At 37.4% G+C, this 19,676-nt stretch overlaps 2 protein-coding genes across 2 annotated transcripts; both read right to left on the reverse strand.

Annotated features, from left to right (window-relative positions):
* Positions 1 to 1,611: 1,611 nt before the first annotated feature.
* Positions 1,612 to 14,414, reverse strand: LOC104893414 (hypothetical protein). The gene is made up of 11 exons (XM_010679519.3): positions 14,120 to 14,414; positions 12,317 to 12,985; positions 11,803 to 11,980; positions 11,503 to 11,731; positions 7,858 to 7,997; positions 7,385 to 7,674; positions 7,092 to 7,304; positions 6,493 to 6,984; positions 4,378 to 5,037; positions 3,398 to 3,913; positions 1,612 to 2,407 (listed from the first exon to the last, which is right to left on the reverse strand). Exons 2-11 carry the CDS (start codon positions 12,596 to 12,598, stop codon positions 2,186 to 2,188), a joined length of 3,222 nt encoding a protein of 1,073 aa, XP_010677821.1. The 5' UTR covers positions 12,599 to 12,985; positions 14,120 to 14,414; the 3' UTR covers positions 1,612 to 2,185.
* A 773-nt stretch (positions 14,415 to 15,187) lies between these two features.
* On the reverse strand, positions 15,188 to 16,303 carry LOC104893448 (uncharacterized). Its single transcript, XM_010679555.1, has 3 exons — positions 15,985 to 16,303; positions 15,739 to 15,824; positions 15,188 to 15,637 (listed from the first exon to the last, which is right to left on the reverse strand). The coding sequence occupies exons 1-3, from the start codon at positions 16,301 to 16,303 to the stop codon at positions 15,188 to 15,190; spliced, it is 855 nt and encodes a 284-aa protein (XP_010677857.1).
* Between the last annotated feature and the right edge of the window lie 3,373 nt (positions 16,304 to 19,676).

Genomic DNA, 19,676 nt, shown 5'->3' on the forward strand with positions numbered 1-19,676 from the left:
GCAAACAGTGACGAAAACAAGATAAAATATACTTCTTGCGTTTCATAATAAGTGAAACACTTCTCTCTTTTATGTGAAAGCGTTTCATAAATCACTTATTATGAAATGGAGGAAGTATTATTTAAAAAGTAGGAGAAGATGAAACAATAAATTATACATAGAGCACCTGGTATTTCATTTTGTTTGCGCAGCTGCAAACACAAGAAGAGACAAAAAAGATTCATGATTCAAGCGGATCTTCCACACATCACCATGAAAGTCGACTTAATTTTTTTTTGCTTGAGATCTAACTGTTTATCAATAATGGGGCAACCACAGATGTTCGCAAATAGAAGCGCCTCCATGTTTATGTTTGGTTTGTTCAGTGTTCATTTCACCTTTCTAAATCACTTTCATATATAGGGCTGTTAGCTTATCATAATTGTATTGATAAAATTATACTAGCAAAAAAGAAACATGAAAAAATCATTATTGCAACTCCTTCATTTACCTTTACCAGAATGAAATGACATAACTTGGAAACCCCTCCTGATCCTCAAAAATTCAAAGACCCTACCTTGTCTAGTGTTTAGGAGAAACGCATAAGATGGTGGTTGGTATATTTTCCAATACAAGTAATCAACATTTTAATTTCGATTAATTAAATATGACATTTTTTATAGTAAATTATCATACTTATCTATGGAAATTCTTAGAAGAAAAAAACTATTGACCTCTGAAAGAATGACAATCATAATTAAAACTACGGGGAAAAATAGATATCTATATTTCTCTCTTTCTCCCTCTTCTCTACCATAAAATCAATGTTTATTCTTTGTGTTGTTCTTTTTAAGATCTTTGATAATATCAATCCAATCTTCTATATTCAAATATGTGGATGAATCTCACAATCAAACTAAGCATCTCCTCTGTCAAATTGCCTATCACCAATTTCTAACGAAAGAGTGACCCTCTCACAATTGAATCTTCAAAAAGATAGGTTATGTAAATTTCAAAACCCAGAAGCAAGGTTTTCTAAAATAACGGAAAATCATAAAGTGCTTCTTTTTCTCCTTTTTTTTCCCAAAGAAACGGCAAGAGGGAAGGCCTCGTTAGGGTTTCCGCTCATCCTCAAGTATTCTGATGCTTTGCATGATTGGGACATCTATACAAATATATTAAAAGTCGTGCAAAAACAAGAAAATGTGCCACGTGACCCTCTCCCTAAGGAGTTTTAGTCCATGTAATTCATGTACAATAAAAAAAATTAAGAAATTGCATAGTATGTAGGATTTGATCCCGAGACCTCAAGTACATATACTAAAGTTTTAACCACTAGGTAAGTTGTATTTAGTGTTATTATCATAAAGTATTATATTAATAAATGAGATTTTTCTTACCCGAGCATAGCCCGAACCTAATAACTAGTTATTATTTATATGATTATTTTTGCTTTCCTAATCCTCAGTCCACTTTGATCCAACCTTTTCTAGTTCTTGACCAATGAACACCTCTATATGTAAGATGGTGTATTTAAGACTATAATTGTAAGGCAAAGTTTTAATGTTCAATAGTTTTAGATTATTGCATTGGTTCTTTTCTATTCATAAGATATAATTGATATTATGAGAGGACAAAAAAAACAAATGATGATAATTCATAATTCTATAAATTGTACATTTGGACTTTGGCCTAGCCATTCCCAACTTGCCGCGTCTAATAACTAGGTCTAGCACTACATATAACTACATGAGAGACAAAACAACATTTGGGTGGAAATATACACCACTACTGGTTCACAATCATGATGGTTATACAATTAGCGGTACAAAGATGAAGGCATCAAAATAGCATACATGTTAAATTCACAACCTACCCTAAGCACTTGCAACTTGTGAGACGACAGCAGCTCCTATGTGCCAGTTCTTTTATTAAGCTGCTGATTATTTGGTTCTAAACTAATTTTCCACCCTCAAATAAGATATTTGAGAGGCTTTAAAAATCTTCAACAGTCTAATTAACTAAGAAAAAGACCACTTGTAAAGCTACCCTATCAAGTTGAGAGAACCTCAGTTCTTTTTTGCACCCAGGTGGGAAACCTAGCTAAGTGAATATACAAAGGAACTGTACAAATCTGAGAAAGAACAGAAAGAAAAGGTGCACAATAGAATCCTGACCTGCTAATGAGTAATGAATATACAAAGGACTAACTCTGGTTCTTAATAATCCTAACAGTGCTGTAAAAGCGCTTGAGATCCTTCATCGCCTTCTCTTCTATCTGGATGGAACGGATAGAAGAGGGTGAATCCACCTCGGGTTTAAACCAACGGTTGGGTGTGCCAGAGTCAGAGGGTGATCCCTGCCCAGTAGAAACTGCAAATCCAGTTGTTCTTGTTTTTGGGCTATGTGCAAGATACTGATTTTTACCCTGAAATCAGGAAAATATAAGGAGCAAATTAAACATGGTGTAGAGTTCGAACTTCAATACTATTATTGAGTCAGCTACCATGACCTTCCTCGAGTTTTATAGTTAAAGGTTATTACGAGATCTCAATAAAAATTGTCAAATAAGATGACAACACTAAACATTATGAGAAATCAATTTTATTTTTTCAAGTCAAAGGACATTATTTAATTAACAAATTAGTAATAACATCAATTAGACTTGGTTATACTACAACAAAATATACCAAAATTCTGTATTTTAATATATCAATATGATAATGTCTTTGCCACCCCCATCCAGTAATAGTAACTTCAGGCTTCATCCCTGATAACTACCCTCGTCCTAACGTCATAAATTCTTACTTGAGCAGCACAGAGGCATTAGCAACTGTCATCACTACCTGACAATTTCTTAAACTTAAATCAAACATTTAAACGGGTAACTTCAATTAGACCCACTAAACAATTTCATACTAACAACAGGAATTCAAGACTCCAAACAGTAACATGAAGCGGAGGACGTTCTTAATATTGCAGGACTACTCAGCAGAAACAGAGAAGCAAAAGATGTCAAATGCTCAGTACAAAAAGATTCTGGACAACTTTCAACTACTCCTAAAGAAAAGGTTACAATTTCCAAATTAGACTTAACGGTATACCAGAGACAATCTTAAAGACTTAAACCACCCAGAAGATATTTCTGAGTTGTCCAACTATCTCAAATTGCAACTTACCCAACCTATGTCCCATATATCTGCAAAACTTTCCAATTTCATAAAGAAACATCTTTTTCAAGATAGGAGGGTACTGAAACAAGAAGTACACGGACATGATGCATCTATTCTACTTTAGGCATGCACATTCAGTTTGGCTTTCCATTTCTGTACTCACTCTTGGAGAAGGAAAGCAGGGAAGTGTAATAAAACAAGAAAGATCAATTAAAAGGCACCATAGCATTATTCATCAATAATACCTGCTGCATCTGTATGTCCCTAAGAGAAGGCCGAGAAAGGTGAGGTGGGGTTCCAGAAGCAGCCCAAGGAGGAGTGCTTTTATCTCCATCCGGTAGCTGTGATGTGCGAGCTGGCACCACGGGTATTGGGTTAGAAGCCAAAAAAGAACCTAGCAAGAGTTTTCCATTACTTGTATCAGGGAGCTCTTCCGGCTTATCTTTGATTCTAACGGACAAATTATTGATCGATTTGCTTTGCTCATTTTGGATCTCACGGAGAGAGGCAGACATCTTTGAAACCTTAGATCCACCCCAGACTGGACCTTCACATTTGGGTGAAGGCGGCGGCGGACTAACAACTTCTTTGCTAGGTTCATCAAGAGCACCAGTCAAAAACATAGAGAGTCCTCCCTTCCTGCTCTTCTTCTTGGTTGCCACTGCCAATGAACCTTTACTCTTCACCACACTCGGAGAGTCTTCCTTTGGAGAGAGATTTGGGGAACCTATGGCAATTGTATCTTCAGGTTCAGCTGCAACCTGTATTATGATGCCAGATTAGATCAAAATTCAGTAAATTAATAATAATATTAAACTTGCCTCGATACCCCTGTGAATACATACAAGCTCCACAATAAAGATATTTGAGCGAATTGCATGACCAGCCAACCTGAAGCTAGTTGATTAATCATAATAAACTTACAAAACCATATATATGGGATTAAAGATACTAAGCAAAAGACAGTCACAAAAGATCTTAATTGTTCTCGCAGGACAGCAGCTGCCAAAGTGTGGAACATCTACCTATTTCCTGCCTTTTATCCTAATCTATGGGTCTGCAGAAAGAAATGATCAAATTCCACTTTCCACCACCTGATTGGACCTAACATCACAGTTTAAACATTCAAACACACCTCTCATCAGTTTTCACAGGTTGAAGCTAAAGCTATGCATGGCCAGCAAAGAACAAACATATACAAAGAAGAATGCATAGGAACTATCACCTTTGCCTCATTCAACTTCGAGACATCGAGGTCCACAGCACCCTTCAAAGGGCCTGACTCCAATTGGGTACCGGAGTGAGCATCCGTCTGACGTTCCTTTCGTTTGCTCTTTTTCCTCTGTTTTTTTGAAATCCCGACCTTACAGGCCTTACCATCTGCTACAGCTAAAGCTGATGATTTTTCTGTTACTGTCTCAATAGGAACACCCAGCACTATAAGTGAACTCTCCAACGCAGGTCTCGATTGCAGCTTCGCAATCTGCTGGTCATCAAGAACATGCCCCTTCGATTGTTTCGCCTCAAGAACCTCAATCTGTTGTAACTTTTTCCGCAAAACTCTAATTTGCTTGCATGATTCCTCATCACCATCATTTAAGGGATGCAGAAAGTTACCAAATCTATGATAGCCAACTTTCTTTGCCGTGTCTGCCATAGTGACGTTATCCCTGGTCCTTGGAGACTCACTATCACTATTTTCCTCATCACTGTTTATGACAGCAGGAAAAGTAGCTGTTGGAGTAGGAAGTCGGCGGTAACTCCATGGCTCAGACGATCTCCTATCCAGCAGCTTCTCAATATGAACTAAGATATCCGGTGAAGCAGTCACAAAAGCACTTAAAGAGACCATAAATATATAGTCAAGGTTGCGGATGACAATCTCCTGCAAGTACATTCCATGTCAGATAGAGGAATGATATTGCCAAACGCCCATATAAGGGAAGTTCAACATTCTACATGACATACAACTTTCTGTTCAAAATTTTTGCTAAGACCAGTACACCAGGTGCATCATGTTTCAATTTTATTGGCTGAAAACCTTTCTTGATTTTTCTGCTAATACGTGAAGATAATGCATATGGCCCAAAGTAAGCTTTCTTTGTCCTCACAGAAAACATCCGATGCTACTTATTAAAGTGAGCTAGCGTGCAAGAGCAGTTTGCCTTTTGGCTGAGAACAACAAGCAACCTTCATGTAACCTTTTCAAATTTAAAATTTTGTATGCATTAACTAAATTCTGAAAATCGCCAAAAAGGACGCAAAGAGAAGGAAAATGACACCACGTATATAAAGTATGGTTGAATCATTAAATCAGTCCCAGGCAACACAAACATTCAGTTTTGAATTCACCTAAGCAGCAACCCGCATTTTCATGGGAAAAATGAAGGGTCCTAGAATTCATTTGCACCTGTGGTGGAACAGGAACCTAAAGAAATAAGAAGTTGGCATGGAGCAAAGGCAATATAGGGTGTATAACGTCATTGTATTGACAGTTCAGTAATATCAGTATCATTAACATACCAGGACCACAAACGGTCATGACAGATTAAAGCACCAAACATCAAATGTGGCACCAAGTTCCCTATTTAATTGCTTGTTTAAAAGGACCTCTTTACAATTGCATTAATAAGGCTAGAATGCATCTTTAACTTGTATGATAAGGTTGGTTAAATCTGACCACTGTAACCAGTCTAGACAGTAGACACTACCCTCTCACAGAAGTATGATCCCATCTAATTGAAAACTGCTTCCAATAAAAAATCTCTGAGGTTGGTAGGATAAAAAAAAAAAACTGTGCTATGAAATCTTTAGCTGCTACATGAGGCCTTACAGCAGGACACATATTATCGAAAAGCAACAACAACAACCACCTTAGAGCCTTAATACCCGTAAATTGGTCGGCCACACGAGTTCTTGGAAGAAGATGATAAAAAGTGCCAGCCACACTCCATCAACCAAAGTAAAATCCCCCGTAGAGTACAATGAGAAAAATCAAGGTAAACTGCACCCTACAAACCCCATAAACGTTAATCCTATTCGTGAAACTTCTGCAGTTCCTCTCTAATGACAATTCAACATGCATTTTCTAGGAGACACAAAATGGAAGCTTACACATTTGCAGCATATATCACTCTGTCCCCAATGTTAGATTCTAACGCCCTTAGCAAACTATATAATTCTATTAAAATCCAATAAACATTAGAAATCATACCAAAACTTATCACCTCACTCTAATCTCACATAAGTTAACGGCCACAGTGCCATAGACAATGAAAATCATCCAATCATCATTGCAGATATTGGAGGCTTGGAGCATAATACAGACTTAAAGTAATACCTCACAGTAGTTCCGGAGGTCATCTGCCCCCAATGTATCTGCAATTTCCAACATTTGCAGAGCATTACGTGGTTCTACCAAGCACTGTGCAGCCACTTTCTCACAAAGGCCCTTTAAACTCGGCACTAACCTATCACCAACATCCTCCTTTTCCAAACCAGATTTAGCACTGTCAGACTCCATGTCATTGTACATAAATCCCTCATCTAAGTCTCCCAATACATTGTCGACAGCAAGGCTTGGATTTTCACAGTCCTTGACAGCATTGACAGGATAAGCAGGATGATAAGTTGAACCAACAATCAGTAAATGTGTTTCACCCACTGAAACCGTGGTTGCCCTTTTTACACCATGAAGCCTAGTTACTGCTGGTGGCTTCTCCTTACCTTTCTTCCCGTCCCACATGTAAATCTCACCAGTAGACGTAACTGCCGCATGCCAGTACTTCCCAGCAGAGATACTGACAATTTTCCTTCCGTTCAGATAATATAACTGCGAAGACAGAAAGTAAAAAAGAAGAAAATAGAATATTAATGTTGGTAAATATTCTTCTATAACAATGACATCAAGAAGACAGACTGCGTATTTAAAATACAAACCTGCTGGCATTTGAGGTCAGGATCAGATGAATCCCAATAAAATAGCGTTCCATCATCAGTTAAAGCCATGCTATGCACCATACCTGCAGCAACAGAAATCACATGAAGTCGTTTCATCCTGTGAAACTTCATTAAAGCATTCCCATGTTTCTTCAAATTCCTGGCAATGATCACACGTCTTGGAGTTACAAGTCGATGACCCCAAGTGAATACCTACAGCCAAGGGCAACAGAACACCATTAAAATGTCTAGCAAAACAAAAACAATTGCAATTTTTTGTCAAACATGCATACCTCTCCATCTGCTCCCAAGACCACTGTATGATATTTTGCAGCGCTTACTGCTGTAAAGAACTTGCCTTTCAAATATTCAACCAATCTTGGAATATTATTGGAGCCAGAGTTTGAGGTACCATAACCAAGTTGACCTTCCTTGTTACAGCCCCATGTGAAGACTTCACCAGCCTCAGAAACAGCAGCAGTGTGCTTATTTGCCGCAGCAACAGCCACTATTTTTGCCTTGAGAGAACTAATCCTTCGGGGAGTTGGTTGGGTGTCTACAGAAGCATAGCCAAGTTGGCCCTCTGAAAATATAGATCACCGAAGATAATACAAAATATACATAAGTGACGATATAAGTAATAAGTTTGACTTCTGGTCATGCAATTTGATGTAAAAGAATATTAATTGAACAAGCAAACGCACTAAATGTGAAGCGTTTTACCCCCACTAAGCACCAACTTTACACTTTAACTATACAGCTATACCTCTATTGGATCCCCAAGTGAAGACTTCTCCACTTTCAGTAGCAACGACAGTGTGATGTTTGGCAGCAGCAACTGCCTTGACCCGTCGAGAACCAAGGCCTGAAATCACTTGTCTGGGTGTAATTACTGCAGCTTGTCCACTACAAGTAGACAACACATCCAGAATATCAGCAATGTACATTGTAAATCCACCAGTTCATTAAATGAAAACACAGAGCACAACTCAAAATGCAAAGTGCAATAACACAGGATACTCGTGTTATCTTAATAAAACTATGATATAAAATCCTTTAAGATAGTCACTAAAACTCTATGTCAAAACACTGTGAAGAGGGCGTCTCATAAATTCTTACTCTGTTAGGTGAACCTGGCATCAAATGCTTGGGTCTTGAAAGCTTGTTTGAGACGTAACTGAAAGTTACCAGCCCAAATATAACCAAACTCTAATCCATTTGACAGGTCTTTTAAAAAAAAAATCCTATTTTCTAAAATTGAGCATAACCCAATATACCTGCACAACCCCCCCCCCCCCTTTTTCAAACCAATTTCTTTTTTGAACACTTTCTCTCTCTTGAAAGATCATCCGTCTCTCGAAGTGTAGAGGTCCCTAAGTTGCATATAGACGGAGAACGGCAAGATTTCGACATTTTAGGACATAGATATGCGTATTCATACAGGAAACGTATCGGGTACGGGTACGTAACCTGAAAATTGGGTCTAAAACACACCAATCATTTGTATAAATGAATGTAACATCTTTTTACGAATGATAGGGATTTTTCCATAAGTCCAAATGTAGGTCTCCTTGTGGTCGATTGTTCAAAAAGGTACTAAGGTAGATAAGTTTTCTTTCTCTGCCATCACGATGAGGATAGAGGTCATCTTCTCTACCATGGAATTATAAGCTACAGGAGTTCCCATGACTCAAAAGAAAAGTTGTGTCTCTCACTTGTTAAGATCTTTAAGCTTTAATGCTATTTAGATTCGCATGGAAGGTATCCCTCTCATCTACAATAAGCAAAAGCCAAAAGATAGCTATATAAAAAGTAGGTAGACAAATTTAACTAACTCAAAAATGATTTGTGTCAAACTCTTCCACAATTTGCACAATAGACAAAGATACTACCATGCATAAAGTCCACCCATTCACTCTTCCCCTTGTTCACAATAGAAGGATTACAGGAAATCAGAACAAGTCTACAATTTCAGACGGTCCAAGGACCAACCTCCATAGATGTTTCATGAAAGAAAAAAAAGCTACCTAACTCAAATAAATCCCTTCAAGCCCTTTGGCTTACTATAAACAAGAGGGAATCCTTACACACAAAATCTCACCGACTTGGAAGTTGGAAACATATCATTACTTCAGGAACCAGTCGAGCTCTTTTGCAGCTTATAACTCAATGGCAGACGAAAAATCCCCATCCTTATCATGCCAATGGGAAAAAATAGTCCAAAAAGAATGAACAGTAGAGATCATAACTTAGTCAAATTAACGAGTTATGCCTAGATCTAGGAAATATGATCCTCTCACCTCTCTGATTCCTCAACAACTATATATTAAATAAAAGGGATCGGACATTCGATCTTCGCCATCCGGATTTAAGTCGAGCACGTGTTTAGTATTGGAGAACTAACTAGATCCTCTAGATTTCTTTCGATTTTCTTTATCTATGGACGAGGAAGAGAGAGAACAAGAAGTACTTTTGAGTAGATTTTCTCCTCCTTTTTCTTTAAATAAATGGAAAAATGGACTAGAATAATCTCAACTATTAGCATTCCGCTAAAAATAATCCCAACAATGAGTTATTTCAAAATAATCTCAACTACATGAGAGCTCTTCCAAGAATGCACCGTGACCTCAACAAATCGATTTAGCAGGTGAAAAAAGCCACGTGTCATACACGCGTACTCTTATGGATCATCTACTAAATTTTTTTATTTTGAATTTTTTTCATCACCCGCCTTACCCTCTTCCTTCCCCACCCCACTTGTCAACCCCTCCTGACCAACCCAACCCCCTTCCCCCCAAAAAAACCCCACGCACTACCACCTCTCCCTAGACTTCCCCCACCCCACTGCCACCTCTCCCTGACCTCCACCACCCTCCAGAAAAAACACCACGCACTGCGACCCTATCACAGACCTCCACCACCCCATCAACCACCCCCTGAAAAAATCTACCACGCACTGCCACCCCCTTCCCACCCACTGTTCACACGGTGGTGATGGAGACAGTTGATGGCAAGCATCTTCTTCGTCAAAACTTAAGGTGTTTGGAGTGGGTAATTGATCAGAAGAACGGCGAAAAAAGACAGAATTAGAGCTCCTGGAATCAGAATCCATGCTAGAAAAGGGAGAGTTTTCCTTGTCCAATTCGAAGAAAAGGCTCCCATTACCACCTCTGCGTTTCGTTTTTGGATCAGGATGAGCTGACATTTACCCGATCATAATTTCTGATTCAAGTTCTTTGCACCGCTATTTTTAATCCTGGGCATTGGCTGTTGTAGTGCCTTTGATTATCCTCACTGTTATCAGAATTAAATGTGGCATTGGCATTGCTGTCGAGATCAACTAATCCATTGCTGTAATTAGTAGTCACCGGAAAAGGAAGCACAAAAGTAGTAGTGGTGGCTGATTTTTTTCGGGGGTGTGAGAGGGGAGGCGGGAGGCCTGATTTTGGGGTGGGAGAGGGAGAGGAAGAGGAAGGGGAGAGAGGGTGTGGGTAGAGAGGAGGTACGGTGGCAGTGGCGTAGGGAGGAAGAGGAAGGGAAGGGGGCTCGTGGCTGGGGGCTGGGGGGGTCGTGGAAGGGGTGAGGGCGAAGGGCTGGTGGGTGGGTGGATGGGTAGTGTAAGGGGTGAGGGCGAAGGTGAGAGAAAGAAGAGGAAAAAAAAATTACCTGTTTTACAGGTGACTAGCATTTTGGAAGACCTCCCCTATAGTTGGGATTATTTTTAGCAGAACACCAATAGTAAGGATTATACGAATCAAATTTTCCTAAAAAGATTGTGAAACCGATGTACATTTTTTTTCTTTGTAATATATATTTTCTTTAAAGTGTAAAATTTCAACATTGTAAGGGTAAAATGAAAATTGTAAGCCAAGAAAATGTGTTCACTTTAATATGCTACATAGATTACATTGATAGATATTGTGTTGTAAGCTTAGTGACAAAGATTTTGTTTTTAAGTATTCCCTTCAACTCTTCAAGAATATCTCTAACAGAACCCTTAGACCTTGTCAATAACTCCCTCACAAGCACCTCCTACCACATAAACTTTTCCATATTTTGTCAACCTAAGATCAAAAGACCCATCAAGCACCCTTCTTTTTTTTTATTGAATATTTCCCCAGCAACCACTTAATAAATCAATATTTAATAAATTAAACTCTAATTCATAAAAAAAAACTACAAGAAGACCAAACCACAAAAAACAATTCTGTTGAGATTGATAGAATGACAGGAATAATTGTGATCTGTGAACGGTTTATCATTCAAACTGAATTTAGAGATCATAATATCAACAATTTATAAATATGCAAGATAAATTTACCAAAATATTAAAGAGAAATATATATTTTAAGAATCGTTCAACATGATACATAAAGGGGAGAGGCAGAAGAGTATACATAAGTGTGTCTACCTGTGAATGTCAAACTCTGGATGCCCAAGGCGGCCACCCCTTCCAAATCCCCACGTATAGAGTTCTCCACGACCAGTAACTGCTACACTATGGAATTTTGAAGCAGAGATTAACTTAATAAATGAACCATGAAGCGCGTCCACTTTGCATGGTAACTTTTGTATGTGAGCATTTCCAGTTCCAAGTTGGTAATTAGTACCACTGCCCCAGCTAAATATCTCAGTAGTAACTGTAAAAAAAAATATAATTCAGTCATCCAATCATGACATACAATAATCACTGAGAGACAGGTAAACCAACCTGAAGTACGCTGATTGCCCAGGATCTGTGACAAAGGTCCAGAAAGGAGATCGATTGGGGTTCGTAATTTGGAGTCCTCTATAATAGTGGAAGCCCCAGACTGCAGGAGAACACTTGCCACAGCAAGGTGACCAAAATGCAGAGCCCTGTGGAGACTGCTCCATCCCGATTCTCCATCCTGAAAAACAAGCACGAGGAAGATGAACGAGAGGCAGAAAAGGGGGATTTAATGGACATCCCTTTTATTTGTCACCTAAAATCCTTGACCGAGTGCTATTAAGAAATAAGGACATGCTCAGAGGATGGCTAGATGAAAATAAATATGCCCAAGCTGTAATACAACCCAAAATTCATCTGCATCTGACGACCCACAAATACAAGTCAAAATGACTAAGGTTCCAAGTTAAAATATGTTCTACAATACAAATAGTAGCGTCCAAACTTAGAAAAGGTCTCCCACCACAACTACAATTGGAGTTAAACTAAACTAGATATTAAAGAGAGGGAAACACACCCTAGCATCAGGGTCAGCACCAGCTGCAAGTAGCCTTCTAACAACAGGAATGTGATTTCTCCAAGTAGCAATATGAAGAAGAGTAGCGCCATATGCATTCCTTGAGTTGATATTACCACCATTCTTCTTCAGTTGGGCTAAAGCTAATTCAACATCAGCCAAGCAGCCTTTGCTCACAACAAGCCATATATCTTTCTGAGGCCCACCTAAAATAGATTTGCGTCCATAACTTTGAGGACTGTGCTTGTGTCCTTGGGGTGATAAAGCACCTTCAACCGACATTGCTTTGAGCTAAAAATCCAAAATGTTTTATCCGGCAATGAACTTCACCAAGTAAAACAAAAACAACCCCCTACTGCAAACCTATATAGAAAATAAGTTGGGAAAATACACAAAGATGCACTGTCCCTCTAAGAAGATTGATGCTGCTAGTCCATCTCCATGATTGCTGAAAGGAACAGCCTGTTGAGGCTTAATCAAAACTACGCCATAATTTAAGTGAAAGAAATAGAATCACAAAAGGAATATCATCATCAAAGGAAACCTTTAAGACACTGTTATCATTGCCATATTCTCCAACAAAATTATGAAAAGATCAGTACACGATCCAGTTGCTAGTTCTCATCAGAACTATTGAGGCATCAACATCTCCAGACCAACTAATATGTGCTGCAAAAAAAAGTCGTTTGTTAGCTCAGCACATAATAAGAAATTTACAAAAAAAAAAGCTTCAAGGTTATCTACAAAAACATTGACACCTAATACAGGAGATCATCAAAAAGACTCATCAGAAAAAAAAAAAATTAGGTAACAGAACAGCTAAGACGGAATGAAAAATTGCGGTTCATCTACAGATACCACATTGGCATGATATTTTTAGCCTGAGACTAGACAAGCTCACAAACTCAATTTTAGACATCTGGCCTGCAACGGTGAGGGTTCACTCAAATTTCTTAAACATGAAGTCCTTAAGCAGCTCCTGTCTCGCAGTTTCTAGGTGTACTAGATAAACCCATAGCCCAATTTAGCACAAGTATACAGAAGTACAGAACTGCAAACATATGCATCAAAATCCTAATAGCACCACAACTCTTTTCACAGATTGCAATTCATTTCACCCAACAAAAGAGTAAAACCCCATCAACATCTCTACAAGTCATTTGCATACGAAGGACAATATCTACGAATGTAACATATCATGAACTCAACCATCAAGGTTTAGATCACACCTGGAAATGAATTCCCTGTCCCTTTAAAACCATTTCAAATTTCCAATTATTTGTGTTAATATGTCAGAAAAGTTAATTTAACTAATTGAGATTTCCAGGAATCCTATTAATTCAGAAAGAGCCAGTCAAACTCTAAAAATTTAAACTTCACATCAAAAAAAAAAAAAAAATACTCGGGAAATCCAGCAAAATTAACAAACAGAATAGACAAAGGACAATGTAGCAAGCAACATCAATGATCCCAGAAAAAACGTAATATTTACAGTTTAATCAACAACAGTTATCATCAAATTACAATGAATTTAACATGTACTACTACATAGGATCTACCAAGCTAAAATCAAACACAACCCAATTCAGAAAATCGAGAAATTAACACCCAACAGAAGGCAAAACAAAATGTTAACTGATAAATCTCATAATATGCATTCAAAGCAATCCCATCAAACAACATATAAATCCCGTTACACCCAACAAATACAACAGAAAAATAAATTGGAACAATTCGAAGAAACATAAATCTACAAAAACAAGAATTACCCATTTTGAGATTTAAGGTGAGAGAGGTAAAAACCTGAATTAATCCGGAGAATTGAAGGCGGTTGAAGAAATAGAAATGAACAAATCAGCGGAAAAATTAGCAAAGTACTAAAACTTATTTCTCTTTGTTTGAAAATAAGGCAGTGCTATTATAATAATGGTGTTTATAAATCTGAATTGGGTTCACAAACAAAAAGAGTAGAGAATCGGAATATGCCTTCAAACCCAAAAGAGTATAAACGGAGAAAACAGAGGTGAGGAGAGAGAAAATGGGGATCGGGTCCAAGGGCCCAAGGTATTTTGGGAAATGGGTTAAATTTCGAGGTTTTGAGGTCCAACGTAGATTGGAATTATTGATGGACACAAATGCCATCAAAGAGTTTTTTAAATTGACAATGTGCGTCTGAATTTTGGGAATTAATTCTTGAAAGGTTTTTTTTTTACAACGGATAAATAATACTTCCTCCGTATCATAATATTCGCAACATTTTCTATTTAGGAATGTTTCAAAATATTTGCAATACTTATTTTCTTTCCCTTTATAGTAAGTTTAGATGGGTAAAATTACTTAAATACCCTTACTTTATAAAATGATTACATACTCTAATGTAAAACTATTAACCTACCTAATCTTTCCTCTGAAGCATACCAAATGGTTGCCCTATGGTTTGTGGTCATTAATTATTTTATTATTTCCTCACTCTTCCACCTCATTCATACCCTATTCATTTCAATCCCATATATTTCTTACTCCAAATGGTTGCCCTCCAATTTGTGGTCATCACATTTCTCTCTCCTACTTTTTAACATACCCCACCATATTTTCTCTCTCCTCCAATTCCACTATATTATTATTTATGCATAATTTAATGTTAGAACTTAGAACACTGAATTTTGATGGTAATAAAATAATTTTTTTATTAATTATTTTTAGACAAATTTTTATTTGATTTAATTAATTAAGTCGAATGATTAACACTTGAATCGTATGGCATTGTAAGAAAATGTATGGCATTGTAGAAAATGTACGTTTAATTAATAATGCATTAAACAAGAGCAACAAAGACAAAACATATTATTAAATAGATAAACATCGAAGCCATTAAAGTAAAACAACACTACGCCTTAAATAAAGCCTGGTTTCTCCGAATTTCATCCAAATATTTTCCACTAGGTCTGCCTTGAGGCGGTCATGCATGGGTTTGTCATGAATTCGAACTCTATTAGTCATATATGTTTGCAAGTTTGCAATGCGATTCTCACTAGTTTCATATCTAAATGGTTCATTGAAATTTTGCGCATTTTGTTGACTTGAACTAGGAGGTGGAGGTTCCTCATAATCATTGGGATCACAATGAAGGGAATATGAATCTCGTTCATCTTCAACTATCATGTTATGAATAATAATGCAAGCGATTATTATTTTCCCCAACATCTCTCTATCACGAGCTAAAGCAGGTTGACGAACTATAGCAAATCGAGCTTGTAGTACTCCAAATGCACGTTCCACATCTTTTCGTACACCCTCTTGATGTTGGGCAAAAAGACTTTCCTTCTCATTAGTGGAAGGTTTATTGTGGGTATAAAAGCTGCCCACCGAGGATATATACCGCCGGTGAGGTAGTATCCCATATCGTATTGGTGATCATTTACAACATAGTTAACTGGAGGTACACGACCTTCAAAAACATCGTTAAACAATGGAGATCTATCAAGAACATTAATATCATTACACCTACCTGGTGTTCCGAAGAAAGCATGTCAGATCCACAAATCATATGAGGCAATGGCTTCTAGAATCAATGTCGGCTTACCAGGTCTTCCAGAATTACATTCCTTTAAAATGAGTCGGGCAATTTTTCCACCGCTAGTGCATGCAATCAATACAACCCATCATGCCTGGAAATCCACGTTGTTCAACTGCAAATAATAATCTATTTAAATCTGTTTCAGTAGGTCGTCTCAGATATTCATCACTAAAGTGGGAGACAACCCCTTCAACAAAATGTTGCAATGAATCTCTTGCAAGAGACGCACTAATTCGTAGATAATCGTCCACTGAATCAGCTGATGTGTCATATGCTAACAATCGTATAGCTGTTGTGCACTTTTGTAATCCAGAAGCACCAAGTCTACCAGTGGCATCTGGCCTTTGTTTGAAACATTCATTACGAGTTGTTAAAACTTCCACTATACGGAGGAAGACATGTTTTCGCATGCGAAATCTTCAATGGAAATAATTTGGAGGGAAGACAGGATTATCTGCAAAGTAGTCCCTCCATAAGCGGTCGTGTCGACTTTCACGATCTCTTGGAACTAGAGTCCTTTGTGCCTTATGAACTTGATTAACCGCGGCGTATATTTCAGTTGGATTGGCCATTATGAAGCCATCCATCATCTGAACCATCAGACGATTTGCTTGTCTACGCCTTTGATAACGTCTTCTATAATTTGCTTGATTAAGATTGGCAACATCATCAGAATTGGAGGAGTCGGAAGTTGAAATATGGCTGTTGTAACTTGATTCAAATGACATTTTTTGGTATGTATGTATGAACGTTCTTGTGTGAAAGGATGAGTGTAGTAAAGCTTAGCATCAAATTAAATTTATATATAGACATGATGTCTATCATTATTGCAATCAAATAATGACATTTTTTTTAAAAATCCACCAAAACAATAATGCTTCAAAAATCGAAAGGTCATTTTGTCAGATTTTGTTATTAAAGTAACATAATAATGCATCTGAAAATTGCAGTGAGTAGTCATTCCTGCATTTGTTTGTTTTCTTGCAAGTTTGAATACTATTGCATCTGATCACCAACATTGAGTACTCTTTTTTAAAGGTTGAGTAGTCACTTCATATTGCTGTAATAAAGCGATAAATTCGACTGCATATGGGTAGTCACTTCATGTACAACTTAAATTTATTAATGAAGTAAAAAACCAAAAATTTCGGAATCACTTTTTTCTTCAGCACATAAACATTAACTAATAATAATGCATTCATACAAGAGCTTACACAAATAAATATCGTCTAATTAAAACAACTTAAGTACAAGTAACACTTACACAAATAGATAGCGTCTAATTAACTTAAGTACAAATAAAGCTTAAACAAATAGATAGCGTCTAATTAAAACAATTTAAGTACAAATAGAATTTCCAAATTACTTATCCTGGAAATAATACCTTAACAAGATTATTTTTCAATTTCTCTTCTTCTTCTGTTAGGTATGCCTTTGATGAAAGGACTTTGAATAACTCCAAATTAATCTTTCTTTGTTTTACTTATATCTTCTCTCTCTCTAGCTGCACCCTTTAACTTTTGATATCTCTATCATGTTTTAGCCTAGCAAATTCCATTTCAGTTTCACTTGTCCTTGACAAATTCATCCCAGATACTGAATCCACCCATTGTTGAAATGCCTCTGAAGGCATGTTCATAACTTTTCCCTTACCCTTACCTTTATTTTTTACAGACCCATCACTAGGAGGCTGGAAGGAACAACCTATATCACCACTGGTTGGTGTATTTAGGTCAGTTGAAGTGGAAAAGTTACCATCTTCATTAATTCGAATCCTCTTAGAGCCACCTTCTTGAGTTGCCGTCTTCTTCTTGCATTTCTTAACAGTACTCCCTATGGGCTTCCATTGGTTTGCCCCCCCTTAGAATTTCCCAACAATGCTTGTCTTGAAACTCTGCATGTCTCTTTGAGTCACTCTTGTATATGAAAAATGCAGTCTTCATAACATCATCATCAGATTGACCGCTTGTTCTCCTTGCCTCAGCATGAGCATATGCTCCAACAAACTTTGAAACACTTGCATTAATCCTCTTCCAACGACTTCTAAGGGGCTCCATTTCTCTCTCCTTTAATAAATCAGACTCCCTAATCCCTTGAACCCTTTCTTCCCAACATCTGTTTCTATAATGTCTAACTTGGTCAAATGTATCAGTAACTCTACCCCAAAACGTTTTTCCCTTTTGGTTCGTACCAACATATTTATCTATACTAACCTGCAGCCATGATTTTACTAGGACTTCTTCTTCAGCGTGCCACCAAAATTGTCTAGACATTTTTTCAGCTTGCGTGTCTCCATCTTCACCATCATTTTCCTTAATCTTGTCTTCTTCATCATCATCATCACCTTCTACTGATGCAGCACGAGATCACAATGAAGTATCAAATTCTGAAAGTGGCTCTCCACCTACCGACGACTGAAAGTGTTGGGACATAGGAAATACTGAGTCAGATTGAGAATATTGGAATTTCTCGGTTGAATTTGGAGGAAATTGGGTGAACTAATTTGGATTTGAGAAATTTAAATTGTGTTGGGGATAATGTGATTGATTGTTTTGATTAGGGGAACCTAAGATATGCATGTCATAATTTTGATACTCTGAAAAATTTATTGAGTTGGATTGCATTTCAAAATTTAGATCCAATTGAGAATAGTTTGGATTAGTCTGAGATTGTGTGGCCTTTCTGAATTTTGAGGAGGTTTTTTTCCTTCCACTTTCTGGATCCATTTTTCATGAGATAATAACTGTATTTGAAACAAAATCTAAGTAGATTATTAGAATGGAAGAAAAAGGAGTGTATGAAAGTAAGAATAGAAGAAGAAGGAGTGTATGAAAATATATCAATATTGGTCTTCATTTATAGAAGAAAAAAAATTAGTTGTTGTAGACTTTTTTTAAAAAAAAATTATAAAACATCATTATTAACGTTACAATGCTAAAAGGTGTGTAACAGTAAAAAAAAAAAAAAAGCATCATAACTCTCAACCGTTAGATTGAGAAAATAAGGACCCTTGGATGCTTGGATTTGTTGGCAAAAATGAACATCACTTTCCACGTGCCCATAATTTTATCTTTGCTCCTCTTTCTCTTTTGGCTCATGGGGAAGAGCTAGGCATTGTAAATTCAGCTCATAGTTTTCCCTCTCCTATTATTATATTACTACTTTTTATACCTCTCTCCTCCAAAAGCCACTGATGGGCAACCGCTGGGGTCTCTCTAAGAGTGAGCCCATTGGATGATCTACAAGCTAGATCATGAGGAGAGAGGGAGAAAAATATAATAAAGAATTAGGAGAGAGAAAAAAAGAGGAGAGAGAGACGGATGTTCAGATCATTACAATGATCTGATCATTGTTGGATCATAGTTAAAGCTCATGAAAGAGAATAATTGGTAGGCCCCATGCATGGTGAGTTAGCAAGAATCTAATGGCGTTAGAAAAGCAATCGAATGGTTAAAAAGCCCAAAATGTAGATCATCCATTGTGGATAAAAAATCATAAAAATTAATGATAGATTATAAGTGAGGTGGAAGATAGAGGAAATATTAAAATAAGTGACGATCCAAATTTTTGGATCAACCATTGTCTATGCTCTTAATTACTTTATTATCTTCACTCTCTCACCTCACCACCCCCATCCCCACCCTACCAAAAAAACCCAACCCATTCCCCACCACCTCCACCCTCTCTCCTCCTTCACGCCCTTTCTCTCCTCCCTCATGCCCTCGAAATTTTGAGCGACCATTGTCGGAATTTTGAGCCACCACTAAAGCCACCATTGTCGGA

Source organism: Beta vulgaris, chromosome 5 (assembly GCF_026745355.1).
Source record: "Beta vulgaris subsp. vulgaris cultivar EL10 chromosome 5, EL10.2, whole genome shotgun sequence".
NCBI lineage: Eukaryota > Viridiplantae > Streptophyta > Magnoliopsida > Caryophyllales > Amaranthaceae > Beta > Beta vulgaris.

Bases quoted from the DNA above. Each gene is read 5' to 3' on its own strand.
- LOC104893414 (XM_010679519.3), bottom strand. From the start codon at position 12,598: ATGTCGGTTGAAGGTGCTTTATCACCCCAAGGACACAAGCACAGTCCT. The intron at 5,038-6,492 runs GTATTACTTTAA...ATGTACTTGCAG, and splicing joins ACCTCCGGAACTACTGTGAG to GAGATTGTCATCCGCAACCT. The intron at 2,408-3,397 runs GTATTATTGATG...TCCTGATTTCAG, and splicing joins GGGACATACAGATGCAGCAG to GGTAAAAATCAGTATCTTGC.
- LOC104893448 (XM_010679555.1), bottom strand. From the start codon at position 16,303: ATGCGAAAACATGTCTTCCTCCGTATAGTGGAAGTTTTAACAACTCGT. The intron at 15,825-15,984 runs GCATGATGGGTT...TCGGAACACCAG, and splicing joins TGAACAACGTGGATTTCCAG to GTAGGTGTAATGATATTAAT. The intron at 15,638-15,738 runs GTAAATGATCAC...ACTAATGAGAAG, and splicing joins TACCTCCAGTTAACTATGTT to GAAAGTCTTTTTGCCCAACA.